Here is a 20094-nt window from a genome sequence, read left to right on the forward strand (position 1 = left end):
GTTATGAAACTTTTGCCGACTTGAGTTTGACTCAGCACATTCATTCATATCTGAAATTCGCCGTTCAAATGAATGGAAATAAAATTACAACGTTGCTGCCCCAAAAAAACACAAACACTCCAAGATGGAATGTGTTAATGGTCGAAGAAGTGTTGCCGTGGATACTTCAATACTATTTTACAGTATTTTGTTAAAAATGCAGGTATTTGGGTGCATTGACTTTCGCCTCTTCTTTGCGCACATGTAATTTGTCCAAATACTCTTGCCATACAAAACCAGGAAATGGTTCGAGTAGCGAAGAGGGCACGGATGCAATATCATCGCATTGGACATTGTTGTCATCCCGATCTGTTGATCAACTTACAAGAACGCGAAACTTCTTCCAACCGACAAGACTCCCACGTTTGCGACCGATGGCTGCCGGACGTTTCTATGTGCTCTCCCGGTGGGTTGGGGCAGTAGCGACCCCATCAGCGTGCATCCCCAAGGTGGTGGCGCCGCTTCGTCCTCCCACGGCGTTTTGTCGTTATGCCAGCAACAGTAAGCGTGTGGGGAGGACACGCGGAGAGCAATACGGATCCCGCAGAGATGAAGATGATGATGAAGACGATATCATGAAGGAGGTCGAGGACAAACTCAACGTTTTATTGGAGTAAGGCTGCTTCTGAAATGTCATATTTTCCACCTGTTATTATGACATATGAATCATGGCCCTAAATTTTAATGATCCTATTGTCAAAGTTGAAGCATAACTCGGCTAGTCACCCACACCGGAATACGTATAAAGTTTGTTACATTGTTAAATATGACAGTAGAAATTCTGTTCATTCTATTGTTTTCTTGTTTGTGTTTTGCTAGAGAGAATAAGAGGAAGCAGAAGATGGTCAAATACAACAGGTTGCACAGGAAGATGACACCATCAGGTGCTCCAGAGAGGACCTTGACTTGGGAGGCCATGGAGACCATCAGGTATGCCAGGGCTGGGTATTGCCATCAACATACAATGTATAACACGATACAATATGTATCGTGAAGTGTGGCCTTCAAGACGATACGCATCAGGATATTTGACATTATTTTACATTAAGAAATTCAGTATACGTGTACCCAAATGATAGGTATCTAAAGCGAGAGCATCCAGACGAGTGGACAATTGGACAGCTATCTGAAGGTTTCTCAGTCAGTCCCGAAGTGATCCAGAGGGTGCTCCGCACCAAGTTCAACCCGACGCCTCACAGGAAAGCAGAGCAGGATGCAAAGGTAAGGTTGCAAAACTTTGTAAATTCTCAAAGTTTGAAAAGTTGATGGGAATTAATTAGTGAATAAGCAAACTGAGAGACAAGGGAACTTAAAATATGTGCAGAAACCTTTTTTTTTTATTTTTTATTAAGGTGATGTCCAGGCTTCAGCGTTCAGCGTTGCCTTTGGGTGAGATCAAGACAGAGCAAAGTCAATCAGCTCTGCACGCAGGCCGCTCGCTACGCCAGTTTTTGCCTACCAAAAATCCAGAAGCTGCTTTGGTTCCTGTGATTGGAAGTACAGATAAACCCTCTATCAAAGCTTCCGCTCTCGTTACCGTTCCGGTGATGCCGCCAAAATGCCACAAAGATGCCGCAGCGACAACAACATGGACAACGGGACAGGACGACTCAGCCAACGCCAATCTGGCAGAGGCGGAAGACGAGACTTGGGATGGACAAGTGTTATCTGAGGAAGAGCTCGAGAAGTTTCAGGGTACTAAAGCTGAACCTGTGCTGCAGGTTGGGAATGACTTCTTTGATTGCAACGGCCATTTTTTGTACAGAATCTATTGATGCAAAAGATTTGAATGTAGTCCATCTAATAAAAGACAAGTAACAAGATTGCTTTGTGAATAATAAGCAATGTTGGGCAAATTCATTTGACCATTTATACCACATTCATTGAATGTGAAAGGAATAGGTTCCTTTACAATATCACTGTCTATGTAGAGCAGGGGTGGACAATTCATTTTGCAAATGGGTCACAAGAGACTGCTAGCCAAGAGCCAACCCGACATTCTAACCTCAACTTTAAAAAAAAAAAAAAAAAAATTAAGAGCAACAAAAAAGTTTAGCAGTAGTCACAAGTAGAGGAACAACAGAAATTTATTGGCAAACCCAAAGATAAAATTGTCTGAAAAGATACAAACAGCAGATACAAAGATTGCATATTTACAATTAACTTTTAAAAAAAAATCATACCTCATTTATAGATCACGAGAAGAATGCAATTGCATCGCATATCATTTTGGCCTAATCGCATCACCTCAGTCATTTGTAACTCGCTGTCTCAATATTAGAAATAATTTCTTCGCTAAAAAATGTTTACGTTTGTGTAGATTTGGAGTTATCCAAATCATGGTAATCCAAAAAAAGCCTGAATGTTAAAAAATGACCAGCCAATAGGCAAAAATAAATCCAAATAAGATCCACACCACATTAACTGCACTCTGAACATGCAAAGCACAAATAAATAGAAAAAAGGTATGAGAGAAGTGCAAATGCCTCAAGGAGAAGGAACAAAAAAAACATTTCAATGGGACATTACATACATTGACTATTTAAACATTATGTATACAAATAGTGTCTGGAGTGCTTGCCCACCCATCAACTGTCAAATTAAAGTTTTGTTAGCTGATTATTTCCAAATGTGTTTGCAACTGAGCCCTTCAAAAAATAGTTTGATTGTGATGTCACAGTGTAACTAATTTAGATAGTTCTGCTCTCATTGATTAGTCTTAGAATAGTGGAGAGTTGCTACCAAGACACCCGGACACTCACTTTAATCTTGCGAAAAGAAACGCGCATCCTTCAAGACTTCATATTCTAGCCAACTGTATCAATAGTACCAATATATTAATTTACGGTATAAACTTACATTAAAGGTAAAAGGAAAACAAACTTATTTACACATCTTGTTTTACAACATTTCCAAAATTAAATTGCTCATGTTGTCTGTCATGACTAATTACCTACACAAAATCCATGGATGATATCCCAACTCATGTTGTAGCCACCAATGAGCTGCCTAGCAATTTGTTTTTGAGTACAAAACTGTTGAAATCATGACAAACAAGCTTTGTTTTGTGCTATTAAAACTGCAAATACAGTACTGCCTTCAAGTTGTGCCATGCTAAAAGATGGTCGGTCTGCCTGGTTTGTTTGTCACGTCCGACATGAGATGTAGACTGCTGCGTTAGCTCTCTGCGCTAGCCGACAACTGGTTAGCCGCCAAATTATTTGTCATTTCCGAGTGTTTCATAGTCCAGCTTTACGTGAGCAGCTCTATTTGAATAAAACCAGTTTACGTTTGGGAAAAGAAAGTCCTATTCAGAGTCACACATATTTTGTTAAATGTGCCGACCTTAGAGACCATTATGAGAAACTTTGAGGCTTGTGGTCCAACTTGGATAGAAATTTTGCCTTGAATATTTTTTCATCTTTCACTTATCAAGCATAGCATCTGGAGCTATATTTACATCATGGACGCTACTGACATGCATGGAAATAAGTACGTACATCTTATTGCTATCAAATGGAACCTCAGAGTTGTGCTTCTTGCTTGAAAAGTAAAAAATCTTATGCATTTCCTTCCGCATCAATTTCTCCTCACCTCTGAGCATGTACATTCGTTAGAGTTAGGAAGAAGATAGTCGAGTGACACCAGAACAAAGTTCAAGCCAAAGGAAGAAGTGCAATGGTAGGAGTGTCTGTTCGCTAAAGTGCGAAGCCGGAAATTCCTCCAGAATAGATGATTTGACTGATTTTAGCTGCTACTGCAACAAGTCCTGAAATATAAAATGGGAAAAGAATTTGAGATGAAACATTAGGAAAAAATACCAAGACTATTATCACCAAAGTGATCATGTTACTAAAACTAAATCATAGATATGTTGATCAACACAAAGCAACTACTAGTTACTGGCCGGGCCGCAACCACGTCAGCCTACCTCATCAGAGTCGTCGTGAAAGTCGATCTTTCCGTTGACGCGGTGGTTGCTCTCCAGTTGGTCGTCCAACCTGTCATCCACGCGCTCTGCTGTGTTTTCGTTGGCGTGTTGCTGCAGCACTGAGTATCTGTGGACCAAGAACCTGCACAAAACACAAGCCACACGTTCCAGGTCTGTCCCTTGCATACAAATAAACGAGTTGCTTGTCCATGTCAAGGTACACATTTGCAAACGATGGACCTTTCAATGTTAGGGCACATATATAGTCAATATCATTTGTAAACACCTCTCCATACATGCTACATTAAAAATGTGGGCCTAAAAGATGGCAGAAAAGTGTCACTTGTGCAAATTCTCTCAATAAAAATATACACTCATTCCCACTAGCAGTAAATTTAACATGCATAAGACACATTTGGTACACAAGAAGAGAGTTAATTTAACGCGAACCTGCCACCACAGACGTATTTCTTGATGAAGACGACTCCGGCGGCGATGCTCAGTAGCATGATTATTATCGTTATCACAACGACGAGAGCTGTAGAGGAGTGGTGGCCTTGTTTCTGTAACAAAATAATAATAACAAAAGGGGAGGTCTTTTAGTCTAACATGACAATAAACATCACATTCTGATTAAAGTTGCGTTTGTAGAGTATGAGTTAAGCAGCAAAATTCACACATTTTTTATACATCTTAGGGCGTGGCCACTTAAAATGACATAATAGTTTTAGTTGACAGTATGTTGAAAAATGGCCGCCCCTGAGATGGAGTGAAACGGGTGGATTTCGCTGCACAAAGAAAATCTGGGGGTTGACTTCCCCTTTTAAAAAAATCAGAAAAGGCAAAAAAGAAGAGGAAAGAAAAATAATAAATGAAACACTTGAAAAATCAAAAAACGAAAGATAAAAAGAAAGGAAGATAGAACCTGTACTGACCTGGATCTCCGGGTTGAGCAGATCACTCACACAATGCACACTCAGGTCAATCTCATTGCGCTCAGGAATCGTACCTCTCTCACATTTATCACCGGGGATTTTCCTGTAGCTGTGGAGAGAAAGTTGACTAGTTTTAGCATATATGACACGTGCGAGATTAAATAAGGCTACATATATTATGTAAGGAAAACTAAAAAAAAAAAAGAAAAAAAATCCATAATTTTGATATATCTAATTATTAGACAAACAACATTTTAGGTTAATCCTGAAATTTCATCCGAAAGCCCAATATCCCTAATTTTCTTGCGAGCAATGTAAATTCCAATGTATGAATTAAATAGATTGAACACTCGGCTCCCGACTCTAGACAAAGAAAATTTTTTTTGGTGCTGTCTGAATTGAGGTCAAGCAAGTTTTTTTTTTACCCTTTAGTCCGCAGTTGTTCCTCTCGACCGTGCAGACAGAACTCCAGCACTTTGCCTTTCATGTCTGGCTCCTCCACACACTCGGAGCTATTCTCTTTGCGGTAAAATCCAAAGTCGCTGTATCAACAAGGAAAGGACATCACAAAAAAAGCCTTGAAGCCAACGAATGCCACAGTACCTCAATGAATTCATACATTCATCAATGTTCCATTATCAAATTTAGGCACTAAATGCTCCTAATCAATGCGTCTTCCGTCTTACCAAAGGAAGTCGTCCAAAGTGCATGGGCAAGGCGTCGGCTGCGTGCTGACCAAATAATCTCGTCCGTTCCAGCAAACAGAATCCTTACGGAGACGCAGGAATGTTTCCTTGTAGCCCAGGATGCAGCCGTTGTTGGGGTCGCTGATGTTATCCGAGTGGGCCAACCACTGCACGTAATCGGCATCAGCACCTACAGAGAAAGTCAACAAACACAAAAAGTTACATAGTGGCCCCCAAATCCCCTTTTTCGTGGTCAATATTCCAGTTGTATATATATCCGTGATTTCCACATTCTTCTCAGATTCAAAAACAGATGTGTGAATTATTTTCATTTTGTGTGGGCATTTATCACTATGTCCCATCTGTAGATCAGTGAGCATGCACATTTAATTTGGAGAGAGACAGGTTTCAGGGATTCACGTGCCCGTCCTTCTGTAATATTTGTTTATATTGTAGATGCTGGGATAGCCACAATCAAGAATGGGGCCCGGCCACTCACAGTCTCTAGTGAGGAGATCCCGAAAGTCGATAGTAATGGAGACCCAATGCTGGCTGAGGATGCCGCTTTTGTAGCCCCAGATGCTGACGTTCATGGAGCGGGCGCCCGGTTCCGACGCCAGGCCGGTGAAGATGATAGGCTCCTCAGTGAATGTGTACGTGTGCCAGCACTGTCCTTCATCCGTAGAGAATCTGTTCAAGAGTGGACAAACTCAGAAAACATAAACAAGACATTTTTGCTACAGCATGCGGCAGCAACACTCACTTGATCTTGTCCACCGGTTCATCTGGGCTGTGCTCCACAGCTACGAGCAGCCCACCCGAGTCCAGAATGGCATAATGATGCGGGCCGTCCAGTGCCTTCATCCACGTATAGCCTCCGTCATCAGACACAAAGACGTCGGGGGTCATCGCAGAGACGGAATCGCCGACACTCCCTGCGAAGATGAGCGCATGAATGTCCATTCGAGCATCAAAAATCAAACATGTGATCAATCAAATTTTGAAAGTGTAATTACCATGAGCTAATATTAAGCCCACAGCATTTGGTTCGCTCAAGGGCAGCATAGGGACATTGAGCTTCAATGCGGTACTGTATGACGCATGGATGTGGAGATGGCACTGTTCCAACAGAGACAAAGTAGCATTAATACATGGGAAGAGGACCTCCAAAATCCACTCTGACTGCTGAAATTAAATCAAACATATGTAAATATAGTCAAGAGTCAGCGATATTGGCAAACTCGCCAAATTGGCCCGTTTTTCTGTAAAACACAAACTATTAGCTCAAAAAAAGATTTGATCTTAACCGGAAATGCTAATAATCCTTTCTACTGTCTCAACAAAAATGTCAAGAATGAAAAAGGTTTGTGCATTATAATAATTCAACAGGTATTGAGCTCAAGCCGGAGCTCAGCGCTCCTGTTCTGTTAACATTTTGAAAGGTTTTTCTATGGGGGTTGATAAAACAGTTTTTCCAAAAGAACAACTATTTTGGAAATTATTCCTAAAATATAATCTCCTTTTTATTGAAAATAACTTTTGGAAATGAAAAACCTTTATTCCCCTCACCATAAAAAGGCTTACCTTTTGCGAGTCACACTTGCTGTTGGCAGGCTTATGCAAGTAAGTCCACTCCCCTCCCATGTCACGGGTCACGACAGACCTCACAGTCTTGTCTGAAACAACATGCATGTATGCACATTTTGAAATATGATGTCATTTGGTCTTTGTTTTGCAGACCCCATTAAGCTACGGCTCAGGGACCCTTGTTTGAGACACATGATGAGAGCTACCTTTATCCAGGACACTGGTGGTAAAAACTCCTCGCAGGGAGGTGATGTTGGTGAAGTCAGTCTCGCCTCCTGTGGTGGTGTAAAGGTGGTTCTCCAGTGACTTGGAGAAGACGGTGCCCCGGTCATCTGAGACGTAAATGGTGCCGAGGCCATCATCTGAAGAAACACATACAGGTAATGTAACCATCACCTGCTGTTAAGATAAAAGTGGCAGGTTACTGGACCGACCTTCTGGCTCATCCACGTGCATGAAAACCATATCATCGCTCGCTCCCAAGATGGAATAGAACTGCTCGAGACCGATGGCAGGCAATTGGGCCATGTTCCAAGTTTCGCCTTGGTCCACCGACACATGGAGCATCCTCTCAGTGGCCTGCAAAGTAACACCAGAGCTGACATGAGTTGAGAACAATACACAGACCAGCAAGGATGATCCAACATCTATTAGGTCCCAAAAGGCAACAATTTTCACCCAAAAGTGAATCTTAATGAAAAGGTCCTGTTTGACCGTGACATCACACACACACTTCCATCTTTTTATTTAACATTTATGTGCAATCCTTTTCATTTTATAATAATAATTATCATCATTATCGTTTTTATTATTTGCTAACCTTGCCCGTCATCACAGAAGCAAACAGGAAGCGACCGCCGAGGCCGAAGGAGTAGATCTTAGTAGCGACGGTCTTGATAGTTTTCCCGAAATTAGTCGTCCTCATGAGTTCCAGTGCTCCGTGATCATCTGAATAATACAAAAGCGGCAATTTAGTCATGAAAACTGTACGCTAGCAACAACTGGTAGCAGTGAGGCATTAATGAAGTGTTTAATCATTGACGGTTTGGAACACTCACTACAGGATCCATTGCGAATGGCAGAAAAAAAGATGGTATTTTCCGTCCCCCTGGAATTAAAGGAGAAACAGGCTTTTAATTAAGCATGATAAACAAAAGTGGGCTGCAGCAAGGAAGAAATGGTTGTGGGTTTATTTAGACAAATAGAACACGGTATGGCTCGAGTACCATGCAACGTACGAGATGGGCCCTTCCTAAATATTTGTCTTTGACTGTTGCTGTGTGTACAAGGAAGTGCCTCTAAAAAACAAGTCAAGTTTGCTTGCCAGGTGACTTTTACTGCAGAGGTGGAGCCGCTGGAGCGGCAAGGAAAACCCCCCGGAGAATTGACGTGAACTTGTTTGTCTCACATTAGTAATGAGAGTCATCAAGTTGGATTAACTAGGGCATGAACTACATCTTATATATCAACAGTTCGGTGTACAGGAAAGTGAATAGAACAGCACTTTTGAACATGTTTACTTCTGCCACATCCAAATGAACACAAAATGAAAGTTAACATATTATGCTGGACTTTGGAATGTGCTGGGTCCCAATTGTTTGAGTGACTTTCCAACCATCAAATGTGAAATTAAACAACCAAGGCAATGTTTTGTTAGCGGCCTATTTTCAGAAATGATCTGGAAAATCTTTGGACTATTTGTCCACCTCAAAAGTGAGTTGGCTTATTGACCAAATGAGAGTCTCTCACCATTTCACCAAGCACACAGAGTTGTTGTAGATCTTTTTCCAATTGCGGCCGAAATCTTCAGTCAGCCATAGCTCTTTCTGAGGACCAAAAAAAACCAACAAGCTGAAGCTGTTTGATTTCAGAGCGTTGAACCTTAGCAAACTTGGACTGTGTTAATAAATGTACCCTGTGTCAACACTTGACTGATTATTGACAAGCAAAAGTTATTGCTGGCGCCGCAATAAAAAAACAAGAAGGTAGGTCAGAGATCCCAACTTAATTAGGTCAAGTTCTAATCCATACATGTTGAACGATATATTCTGGATTTGTTCACAGTTACAAAACGTTCTCAGGTGTCAATGTCTTCTTTAAACCAGGTGACTATTGTTTGCTTACTTTGTCGCTGAGGCCCAGCAGCACGTTGGAATTCTCAGGATTGTACGAGAGGACCGAGTGTTGGTTGAAGGGCAGCTCCTGGTGGGTGAAAGTCTTTCCAAAGTCGCTTGAGACAAAGACCCGAGAGCGGTGAGAACCGGACACTTCGCCAGTCAAGATAACCTGCCGCAGTGCGGTACAAAATCCAAATTGGTAAATCCAAAAAGATTTAACACGGGCTACAAGTGCACTTGACTCACTTTTCCAGAATTCTCAGGGCCAGTAGCAATGCCAAACTCTGATCGAATGAAGGTGTTGTTAATGAGGTCAGTGACATCCTCGAAGGATTTACCGTAGTCCTCGCTGGAAGAAATGACATCAGCGTCAAATCAAGAGAGCAACTCGTCGTGTCTGACATGAGATGGGACAGCGCCATAAATACCTTCGATAGAGTTTAGATTGTCCGAGGTTGATCATAAAGAAGGGAACCTGAAATGTGGTCAAAGCTAGGATGACCTGTCACAAGAAGGAGACATAGAATGTATTAAAGCAGTTTGATTCATTTATTTTATCCATTCGAGTTCAGTTGTTAGGTAGCTTATTTCGTGACGTTGATTAATGCTTTGATGGCGATTGTAACAAATTTGCAGAGCAACTTTTCCGATCCCTCCAGTGACCATTTTTCAAAAGAAAAGACGAGCGATTTATTCCCACGAAGAAACAGACAAGCCACTAAGCTATCAACATTGACTGAGTGTTTTGTAAACTAACTTTGCTATTTTCGTAGCCATGTTGTTCATGTTAGCAATGCACGGCAGAAGGCCATTCTTTAAACCACTGTATGTAAACCACCAAAAAATAGATTAAATTAAAATCCAGGCGAACTAATCTATACAAATCTGATAAATGTTAGAGTTATATGTATGACAGTTCATAATGTTCAAAAGTCCCTTCAAACATTGCATGGATTTTATGACTGACTCTTTGGAGGAAATTTTGCTTTGAATGTGGACTGTCAAGGTAGCACTGTATCGTTGGGCAAATAATATAATATACAAGCTACACACAGTAAAAAAAATAATCATTTGTGATGTGAGACTTACCCCCGTGCCATCTCCAACCCAAGCCAGTGACACTGATCCACTCAGGTCATTGAAAGTATGCTAAAAAACAAAAAACATGTTTTCAGACCAAAATAGAAATAAACAAGAACAGGGCCTCAAAGCCTCTTTTTTTAGAACTTTTCCTCTGAATTATCCAGGTTAGTGACACTATAACAAGTTCCAACTGGTGTAAATATTCAGGTTAACTTAAATATTCCACACAAGACACTATTGTGCACGCACGTATTCAAGGTTGCCTGAGGAGATGGTGCAAGGGATGCAAGTGGCGACGGATTGGGCTTCAGCACAATTGCGCAGTTTCCTGGCCCAACTGCTTCGTTCCTCATCATCTCCAAGAGTTTTTAAACCACCGCATACATACACGCTTTTGTGGTCATAGATGGTGTTCATAGTAATGTTTCATATTTGGGGGTTTTCTAATGTCATTGTTAGGAAAGGAAAATCCAACTAGAACATCTGAAATTTATTTAGGGCTAATCAGAGACACTTTAAATGGTGACCCCCATTTGACCTGAGTTCCAATGTAATTTGTAATTTAAAAAGTGTGCACGTTTGTGCAACCATAGTAGCTCACTAAATTGTTATTTTTTCTTGTGCGCCTTTAATATATTCATGTACATGTTAAATATCAAATGTTTCCAACGTAAATAAATGACTGCTTTTGAAATGTTTAAATAGAAACCACGACTGTTGAATGTCTTCAAACCGGAAATTAACTAATTAACTAATAACTAGCACACAGTCGGTCACAAGGCCACTCACTTCTTTGTGCTCCTTTCCAGTCAGGCAAATAGTTTAGAGCAACATTCCCCTCTTTTTCAGCCCCTATGCATCCCCCAAGAACCACATAAATATATTATATACTATGAAGATTACTCAAGATAATCTGAGCAAATGTGTTATTTCAAAAATGTTTATATGATAACCTTCCCAAAAAATAGCTCTCAGCTTCAAAAAGGTTTCGAGCAAAATACGCAACGTAGATCACTGGAACAACCAACAACAGAACGCCAAAGAGGCAAAACCGGTTGAGAGCAGTGCAGCGAGTATAGCGGGTTACATTTTCCCAACATTGTACACCAACGATACAATCGTTGAGATGAAATCTTGCACAAATAATTTGAGACATGCGACACAGGAACACATTATGCACCTCAGATAAATAATTCTTCCTTTTTGCTGTTCAAGAGGAACAAACAGTTGAGTTCATATGGGGCCATTTGGCCCACAACACAAGAGAAGGCTAAATGACAAGCAAATGCTTTGTAGCCATTCCATGGCATCACATCATCACATCATTGTTGTAGTGATGTTGAGCAAAAAGGTTTGGCACAACAAAAGGTGGACCATCTCCAGAACTGACATATTTTTGCAAACAACAGACAAATAGGTCAGATTTAAGGAGGACAGTTTTGACAGTTTGTACAAAAAGATGGGAGGAGCTTCATTTAGTCAGGCTATAACGAGCCCGAGAAATAGTTAAGGTTCTTAATAGCGATAACATCTGCAATCCAGCCACCATTTGAGGGGCCAATTTGTGTAAATGGACATTCTGTTATTGAATCAATCACGTCGCCATTTAGCGCTCCTGAACCTTCGCTTCCATGGCAAACATTTTGCGATATTAATACAATAAGATGGTTTGCAATATTGATATTTTTGATAACCCTTGTGATCATCACCTCCATTTCAGACAACAATTAAGTGGTGTACAATTGTACATGCACCTGAGCAGCTATTTTACGAATTTCGCTGTACTGCCATATTGCGTTACCCACGCATTCCGTTCGACACCTGCGATCCAGCCGCAGTTACAGGGCCAATTAGTTTACCTGCCTACCTGGGCCGTCCACAGTGTAACTGGAGCGCGGCTGGTAACTTACACGGTGCGTGTTGTTGGCCAACTTGGCCTCATATCCTTTAAGAGCGTCGCAAGAGGCGTCCGCCGGGGCGCTCCTTTTCCTCACACCGTGACGCCAACGGGCGAACGAGGATTGCTTGGCTCGGTTCGAATCTCGTAAAAGTGTCCGTCCGGAGGCTTTGTTAACATCCAGGAGGAAATCCGTACAGGCTGACAGAGTTAAAAGGGAAAGCAGCAAGAAGCAGCGAAACCAAAGTCCCATTCTTGCCGCCACTGTAGCTAAACAATCATATATTGAGGAAAAAAATAAGATAATAAAACCGTGTATAATAAATAAGTAAAATTCAAGCCTCGCTGATAAAATTGAAGGTCGATACAGGCTGTGGTGGTGCGGATGAAAGCCACAACAAAAAACGCCTCTGACAGTTGTAAATTCACGATTTGAAAGGAGTCAGATGGGGTCAAAAATTAACAAAATAATGTAATCAATATATTTAAAAAAAATAATTGACGGAAAAAGCTCAACTCCGAAGACTGTGGATGGTCCACTTGACACCAAGCGGGTAGGCAATATAGTGCCTGGTGTCTCTGTACCTCCGCGCACCTAGAAGCTAGGACGTAATTGGCTGGCATATCATGTGGCTCCACCCCTTTTCTCTATTTGATTGGTTGGTTCTAGATTGGGGGCGGTGTCTTTATCAGGAGGTAACAATAGGCAATGCTGTCAAGAGACTTCCAGGGTCGGTTGAGAGCAAAACTGTCGTGTTTATAAAGCAAAACAAAACAAAGCTCAACTCTTTGATGTTAGTCAACTGTTCTGATCGATTTCTATTTTAATTTTAAATACTGAAACGAACTGGCAAATGAGTAGGTTTACATCCGCTTCACACACCTGATTTTTCTTTAGGGGGACGTCGGGGTGCCGCCTTATCTTTTTTTGTGGACCATGCAAATTGGGTGTTTTTCTGCAGATTTTATGGGGCCATTACACACACACACGGATTAAAAAAAACAACGTGCATGAGGTTGATCGTAGACTAAATTATCCAGAGTTAAGAAGGATTGCTCTAATCAATCACTTTGGACAACTAGAAATAGTTAGGGTAACAATGGCACAGTTACAGAATATCCAAGGTCACAGAACGGGTCAATTATGTTTTGGGGGGGCAGGGGGAGAACAACATGCTTTGCCAATCCAGTCCTGGATTAAAATTCAGATTTGGGAAAAATATATATTTGATAACGTATGTATCACTGATTGTGTGTGAGAGTGTATGCATGATTAAATAATGTGTGCATGTGACGATGGGGCAAAGCGTTCACGCAAACCCATGACTGCTAGTCATGTGTGTGACAGGGCAACAAACTCTTCATATCCTCTGTTTCAAATGGCAAGAAAGTTATTAACTAAATAGATCATGTTTATGTAATAAATCTCTTGTAGTGGCTGATATTACCATGTAATCCCATCGCAAATGTGCTTCAGAGGATAAATGCAAGGATTTGGCAAGGAAGGAAGGAGCAGATAATGTTCTCTCTCTCTCTCCAAGTTATTTGATTATGCTCTTGTTGACTCGCTGGGCAGTAAAACCAGTCTGACACGTTGTCATCATGCACAGCAGCGAAGATAAAATAAAAAAACTGCCTAAATTAAAAAGTGGCAGAACAAGTTTGCTGAATTTTAAGGCTTTCACAAACTTCATGCTTTGCATGCCTTGCATCTCGATATACTGGTATACATTTCTTGTCTTAATGCAGACATGTTTATATTTAATGGTGATCATTTGTTGAACACAGTATGAATCCCAGTGGAGTCACTTTTAAACCAGAATTTTCTGTGTGAGTTTGCCTCTGGCTAATAGCTTGGCTTCAAATATCAAATAAGATGTTCTATGAGAGTTCAGTGCAAAATATGCTTGATAGATATTAATCACTGTACTGTACAAAATATCCTTGTTCATTTACGTCATTGACGTTTAGTGACAGGGTGGTTAATTAAATGCTCTCGCATTAGATGGAATAAGTTATAATAAACCTATTGTCAATCATGCAAGGCGAACATTTCACACCGATAGAGCACATTTTGAAATTTTGAGGACAAATTCATTCAATCATTTGTTCCACTTCCCTTATAGAAAAAGAAACTGACGGTGACATTCAAAACAAGTTTTGAACTTTTTTCTTTTGCATTTCTGGGATTTGCTTTTTTTCTCCTCTTTCATTTTTGTGCTCTACTTGCTCCTTCCCTAAAATTTCACAAGCAAATTCAAAGGTATCTCAATTTCGTGTACAGATAAGTAGCCTCCAGGTTTAAGTGAACACAATTTTGCTTTAATGGGGTAAAAACTGCTTGACTTTGCCACATCTAATATGGTGTCGAGGTCGACATGATAAGTACGACGATCGCGGCCTAAATCCCACTGACGTTCTCGGCATAGACACGCCCTTCTAAAATGTGATTGGCTGTTGCATCCAGGCAGGATACGCCCAATGAAACGTAGACTATTATGGTATATGTGATGACTTAGTAAAAATTAAAACAATCAAGTCGGTAAGTGTGATTCATTATATTATTTGTCACTCTGAAGTCGCAAAATGCCTTTCCTGGCCTTGAATGCAGTAGGGCGTGTCCTGCCTAGAACTGCAGTGGGATTCACAACGCCTTGACACATATTATAATTTCGTCACTGGTCACGTGTTCGTCACTCTTGAAGAAAAAGTTTTGACAAGCTCACAGGAGGAGAATAAAAACTATCGCTCAGCATTCACGACAATAAAGAATCACCGCGATCATTTCCTGTGGGGAAACGATGGAATCTGTTGCCCAGGTAACAACAATTACAGCACAGCACTATACGTCCAACAAATACGCCTTCAAGTAACTTCTGCTCTTTCTCGATGATCTCTTAGAAAGTGTTGTCTTCGACATTTTCTCTCGACTTGGGACCCCTCAAAGAGCCTCTGGCGTTTATCCGATTGCTCGAATGGGTAAGTTTTAGTTGTCGCCATATGCCTAAATGAATCGCTCGTGATTCCATCTTTCTAGCTAGCGGCAAAATCAGCTTGCAAACAGATTTTTTCGCTGATCTTGTGACTGCAAAATGACTTTGAAGCCATTAGATGAGCTAAAAGCATTAAAAACATCAGCAAAGTGGAATGACGTACGTTTACATCTTGTCCACTTCCGTGATGCCGCACTAAGTTTAATGTCTGCTAGCATACTAAACTATTCCCAATAGTTAGATATCGCTGTTAATTCAGCGTTGCATAAATTCCGCCTAGCAGTCTACCCATGCATTTCTTTCATAAAGGAAATTTCTGTATTTAAACATTTATTTCGTCTGAGGTTAGAGAACCCCCTTTATTCGCGGGGAAAGGAACCGGGCTGGCCCGTGACTGGCGAAAATCCGCGAATAGAGTGTTTCAACGACTTCAGATGCACTCCATGCGTCCATTATGAAAGTCAAGATCCTTTGCAACAGTAGTTCACTCGTTATTGTTTGACTAATCAAGAAGTATGTTTGGGGATCGCGAGTTTTAAGGGTTTCTGCCCCCATTCTATTGGCTGAATACAAGTTTGATGTTACCAAAAATCAAGTATGAAAAAAAAAAACTGACGATTGCACGATTATTATTGAATAAAAAGTGCCACAACTATGATATTTTTATAATAGGGTCTGCTGCATTTTCAGGAAATTGTCAAGTGACCTTGAGGCATGTGAATAGTGTCTCGCAAGGTTAAAAATAAAAATAAGTAATTTGGGGCATGTAGATATGACCAGCTTATGTATTTCCTGTCCATTAAACAACTGTGTGTGTTTGTGTGTGATTGTGATTGCAGGTATTCGCAATATTTTCCTTTGCCACAACTGGAGGCTACAGCGGCACGACCAGCGTCAACGTCCAGTGCCTTGGCAGCCAGATTCAAGAAATACATGCAGATTTCAACTACCCGTTTAGGTGAGCACGGCCAATCATGCCATCGTTCATTCGGGTTTCTCGAGTAAAGGGTGAATTAATCTGCTTAATTCTTATTCCACCAAAGTAATAGAAATATGCTTAGAAAAGTAGGGAGACACCGGACAAATTGCAATAAATTTTTGGTTGTCATATTTGTGTGACATTTTTGTTTAGTAATGAGTATTTATATATTTTCTTAATAGAAAATGTGTGCTTTTGCATTCTCGCCATTATTTCTTTCCTGTCTTTACGCAGGTTGATGGAACATCCTTATGATGTTCCCACCTGTGTTGCAAATCAAACCAAGCTTGTGGTGCGCTACCTGACTGGAGATTACGCATCTTCGGCACAGTTTTACGTTTGTATCGGAGTGTTGGCGTTTCTGTACAGCACCGCCTCCCTCATCCTCTATTTGGGCTTCCAGCATCTGTACAGAGGATCTAGTCGTGGCCCAATTGTGGTACGTTTGTAAGGGTTTGCATCTCACACGCTCACGATAAACCTTTTCCACCAACTCTTTCAAGGAGTCATATTGTGCAAATTATATACATTTACAATTTGAAGGGTACATATGTGAACGTGACCCATCAATTATGAAATTAAACAATCAAGTCAGTCTTTAGTTTTCACAGTTTGTCACTTTTTTCTTTGTTATGCTTCCACTTTATTCCAGAATAAATTAAATATTCTTCTCCCTATTAATTTTACACAGAACAGTAATGGCATGTTTTTAAGGTTTTTGCACATGTATAAGAAATAAACTCATACATCTTATACACACAGGAAAGCAAGCCAGGAAAAAGTTAGCTTTAGATGGCCAGTGTGAAAGAGGCTTCACAGAGCAGCGTAAATGAAATGTTGGCTGTCACGGCAGCTGACAGCACCAGGCTGCTTTTAAATTCTGTTTCACACTGAAAGCATGTGACTGTGCCTGTATACAGTACATTTATGATTCAAATTTTAGACTGATCAAAAAGGATTCGTTTTTCTGACTTGTGTAAGGAAATCTGCCAGAACTGTTTAGCACTGGTGTCAGGTGGACTTCTTCTTGTACTTCCAAAATCTTAATTTTTTCAAGAGAAAAATTTGTTTCGTCATCAACATTATATTGTCAAAGAGCGCCAGCCGTCATCAACACTTTAAATGATCCAAGTGTGTGGCAATTTAAATCACCACCAAAAATGATTGAATGACTCTTTTGCTTGTAAAAGGATCTGCTGCTGACTACGGCCTTTGCATTCATGTGGCTGGCTTCCTCCTCCGCTTGGGCCAAAGGCTTGTCCGACGTCAAGTGGTCCACCAGTCCTTCCACCATTCTGACGCTTCTCACAGTGTGCAAGGATCCTAGTAGCAACAAGTGCACGGCTGGCGCCACGCCTCACATGGGCCGACTCAACGCCTCGGTGGTAAGTTCACATCCGTGAAGCGTCACAAAAGTCAAGTATAAAAAGCAAACGATGTCCACCCATATTAACCTCCGCTCCTCTTTTTGTGTGTGTGCGCAGATTTTTGGTTTCCTTAACTTCATCTTGTGGGGTGGCAACTGCTGGTTCATTTATAAGGAAACTCCTTTCCATAAGTCAAACGTACCGCCCGCTGCAGATGCTGAGGGCACTGCCCCACCGATGTAACTCCTCATCCTGTAATTGTTGAGCGGCATGTCTGCTTGTCAGGAAGTGACAAAGTGGTGAATGACAGCTGCAGGTTAGAAGATATGCAGTTGTTAGGTCAAACATTTACACTGCAAGTTTAAGTTCCCTTTTTTATTTAGTCCCAATATATAGCCAGTGTTTTTGGACTAATCATAATAACAAATGTTGACGCCATGCTCTTCTGAATTACATGGTGTAGAGAAAAAAAAAAAAGTTTGAATTTGTCCATCTTTCCTGGCTACCTATTTCCTGCAGAAGCCAATTTGTTTTGTAGAACTGATGTCAGGAGATGTTTTTGTTTTTTTTGCAAGGGGTGCTCTTGAGTACATTTGCAGCCTTTTAGACTGCACAATTGTCAAGATTCATGCAAACCTTTGGAATGGTTTTACTCCCCTGTAAGAGGACTAGTCTGTATATTTAAAATAGAACATTTAAAAGTCAATAGGTAGAATAACCGGGACCCTTATTTTGTATGATTGACTTTGTGTGGACTCTTATAGTAATAATAATTCTAAAGAATAATACTATTAGTGCTGCACTTGGATTGCTCTGTCAAATTGCCAAAAATGATTCTTTAAGAATTATGTTTCCTGCTTCAATGCTTGAGAGAGGAGTTCAAAAGTGGGCATGTTTTTTTGTTTGTGTGTTTAATTGCATTTTCCCCTCTGTCACCCTACATGGCATCATTTTGCTATTCTCATTTTTTTATTAATGTTTACGCAAACTGTTGCAGATGGTTTTTCCCCCTCATCGCTTTATCTTGAATTATTGTTGGTGTGAAAAGAAGACTTATCGTCATCATGAAGGTCCACTAGTATTTCAGTGAATAAAATGGTGTTTCCACTCATAAAATCTACTTTGGTACAAAATGAACAGTGCAGTATATATTGTCATCTGGCTTAGTAGTGGTTACATTCTGCACAAAACATTGTAAATATCTGCACATTCAATAAAGCCTATGGTGTCCATAGTTGTTGTTTTATTAATAAACCCAAGTGTTGACTGTAAAGTGTAAGTAGCCTTATTGTCCCTTTAAATATACCATGCAACACAGTGTCTAGTTGAGAAAAAAAAAACTAACATTACCAAGAACTTACTACCATTCCAATAGTGTTGATTACAGCATGTAGACTTGATGCACACTTCCTGATTCACTGCTTCTTCAAAATCATGAATGATTTCCTTTCAGAACCCATCCATGTAAAATGTGTTCATACCACAAGTCGGACAAAGCGCTTCCCTGCATTCAATACTGTATTTATTTGCTGGAGGTTATGTCACATAAGGCTTACACAGCGTAGTTATACAGAGTAGAATGTGTGAACAATGACTCTATACCTGACTACAAAAGGATAGGTCCGCTATGTTATGGCTATACATGACCTTATGTTGATGCTACACTTGTCTCTGTCAACTATCTGATGGATCCATGTAGGCTGGATTTACATTGCAGGTCCAATTCCCACCCACTGTCCATATTCCATATGTATTCTACGTGATGATGCATGACTGTGTTTATATCCACATGAAACAACATGCAAATTGCACTTAATAACACAAGCGTCAACACCAGGCAGTGACAACATGGAAGTCAATGATAATACATAAATATAAACATGAAACAATTGTCCTGGGCTGACTTTTCTTCTTCACTGATTTCAATTGGGAGAACTTCCACATGGCTGCACTTTATTTTTCTTATTTAATGCTTATGACATCTCTAATATAGCATACAGTGGTGCCTTAAGTCAAATTCATTCCAGGAGAATCCAGTCATGGAAAGACAAAGAAGACTTTCACAACTACTAGACGTGACTCTGCAGCAATGTTTGTCGTTTTCCGCAGAGGCTAATGAAAACAAGCCCACGGGATGTGCTGTTGTTTGTCAACATGTGTTGAGACACCGTTTTTGTTGCAATATCCTCTGCTGACAGGATTAACAGCATGACTAATTTGTTAGCCCGTCTATGATGTTTACATCCGGTGCTAGCGGAAGGCATCATTGTGTGATTGTAGCAAGTACGAAGGCTTCAAATGACGGCTCGGATCTTGAAAAATTCCAGTCGGGTCACTCGTATCTCAAGGCACCACTGTATTTGCATCATATTTGATATTCTACAAAGCGCTAATGTGGCTATTGAGACCATATTGAACGTTCTGTACATCTTTAATGTAGCATATTTACATCCTATCTAATCCTGCAGTGATTCCCAACC

At 40.6% G+C, this 20094-nt stretch overlaps 3 protein-coding genes across 4 annotated transcripts; 2 read left to right on the plus strand and 1 right to left on the minus strand.

Moving 5' to 3' along the window:
• The first annotated feature begins 257 nt into the window (after positions 1 to 257).
• Positions 258 to 2682, plus strand: ngrn (neugrin, neurite outgrowth associated). Its single transcript, XM_061302590.1, has 4 exons — positions 258 to 652; positions 859 to 969; positions 1119 to 1260; positions 1392 to 2682. Exons 1-4 carry the CDS (start codon positions 414 to 416, stop codon positions 1812 to 1814), a joined length of 915 nt encoding a protein of 304 aa, XP_061158574.1. The 5' UTR covers positions 258 to 413; the 3' UTR covers positions 1815 to 2682.
• LOC133169510 (sortilin-like) lies at positions 2109 to 12854 on the minus strand. Of its 2 annotated transcripts, none has more exons than XM_061301766.1 (20): positions 12289 to 12854; positions 10385 to 10444; positions 9724 to 9797; positions 9542 to 9644; positions 9303 to 9464; positions 8928 to 9004; positions 8237 to 8286; positions 7999 to 8126; positions 7613 to 7757; positions 7385 to 7540; positions 7176 to 7267; positions 6608 to 6710; positions 6355 to 6526; positions 6091 to 6281; positions 5592 to 5781; positions 5331 to 5447; positions 4906 to 5014; positions 4421 to 4533; positions 3971 to 4112; positions 2109 to 3808 (listed from the first exon to the last, which is right to left on the minus strand). In XM_061301766.1, the coding sequence occupies exons 1-20, from the start codon at positions 12526 to 12528 to the stop codon at positions 3794 to 3796; spliced, it is 2439 nt and encodes an 812-aa protein (XP_061157750.1). In that variant the 5' UTR covers positions 12529 to 12854; the 3' UTR covers positions 2109 to 3793. The 2 variants fall into 2 exon arrangements, with proteins under 2 accessions (XP_061157750.1, XP_061157759.1); XM_061301775.1 differs by lacking the exon at positions 12289 to 12854 and adding an exon at positions 11168 to 11343.
• Positions 12855 to 14798: 1944 nt separating this feature from the next.
• On the plus strand, positions 14799 to 18887 carry sypl2b (synaptophysin-like 2b). Its single transcript, XM_061302687.1, has 6 exons — positions 14799 to 15094; positions 15177 to 15254; positions 16108 to 16226; positions 16482 to 16686; positions 17438 to 17632; positions 17732 to 18887. The coding sequence occupies exons 1-6, from the start codon at positions 15077 to 15079 to the stop codon at positions 17855 to 17857; spliced, it is 741 nt and encodes a 246-aa protein (XP_061158671.1). The 5' UTR covers positions 14799 to 15076; the 3' UTR covers positions 17858 to 18887.
• The last annotated feature ends 1207 nt before the right edge of the window (positions 18888 to 20094 follow it).

The sequence above is a fragment of the Syngnathus typhle genome, linkage group LG2 (genome assembly GCF_033458585.1).
Source record: "Syngnathus typhle isolate RoL2023-S1 ecotype Sweden linkage group LG2, RoL_Styp_1.0, whole genome shotgun sequence".
In the NCBI taxonomy this organism is placed as follows: domain Eukaryota; kingdom Metazoa; phylum Chordata; class Actinopteri; order Syngnathiformes; family Syngnathidae; genus Syngnathus; species Syngnathus typhle.

What these genes read in the sequence shown, in the direction of transcription:
- ngrn (XM_061302590.1), top strand. Translation starts at nt 414, where the DNA reads ATGGCTGCCGGACGTTTCTATGTGCTCTCCCGGTGGGTTGGGGCAGTA. An exon ending in AAACTCAACGTTTTATTGGA is followed by an intron (nt 653 to 858) that starts GTAAGGCTGCTT and finishes GTGTTTTGCTAG; the next exon opens with AGAGAATAAGAGGAAGCAGA. An exon ending in GAGGCCATGGAGACCATCAG is followed by an intron (nt 970 to 1,118) that starts GTATGCCAGGGC and finishes CCCAAATGATAG; the next exon opens with GTATCTAAAGCGAGAGCATC.
- LOC133169510 (XM_061301766.1), bottom strand. Translation starts at nt 12,528, where the DNA reads ATGGGACTTTGGTTTCGCTGCTTCTTGCTGCTTTCCCTTTTAACTCTG. An exon ending in CAATCTAAACTCTATCGAAG is followed by an intron (nt 9,645 to 9,723) that starts GTATTTATGGCG and finishes CATTTCTTCCAG; the next exon opens with CGAGGACTACGGTAAATCCT. An exon ending in GGATCTCCTCACTAGAGACT is followed by an intron (nt 5,782 to 6,090) that starts GTGAGTGGCCGG and finishes CTTTCTCTGTAG; the next exon opens with GTGCTGATGCCGATTACGTG.
- sypl2b (XM_061302687.1), top strand. An exon ending in TTATCCGATTGCTCGAATGG is followed by an intron (nt 15,255 to 16,107) that starts GTAAGTTTTAGT and finishes TTGTGATTGCAG; the next exon opens with GTATTCGCAATATTTTCCTT. An exon ending in CTAGTCGTGGCCCAATTGTG is followed by an intron (nt 16,687 to 17,437) that starts GTACGTTTGTAA and finishes TGCTTGTAAAAG; the next exon opens with GATCTGCTGCTGACTACGGC.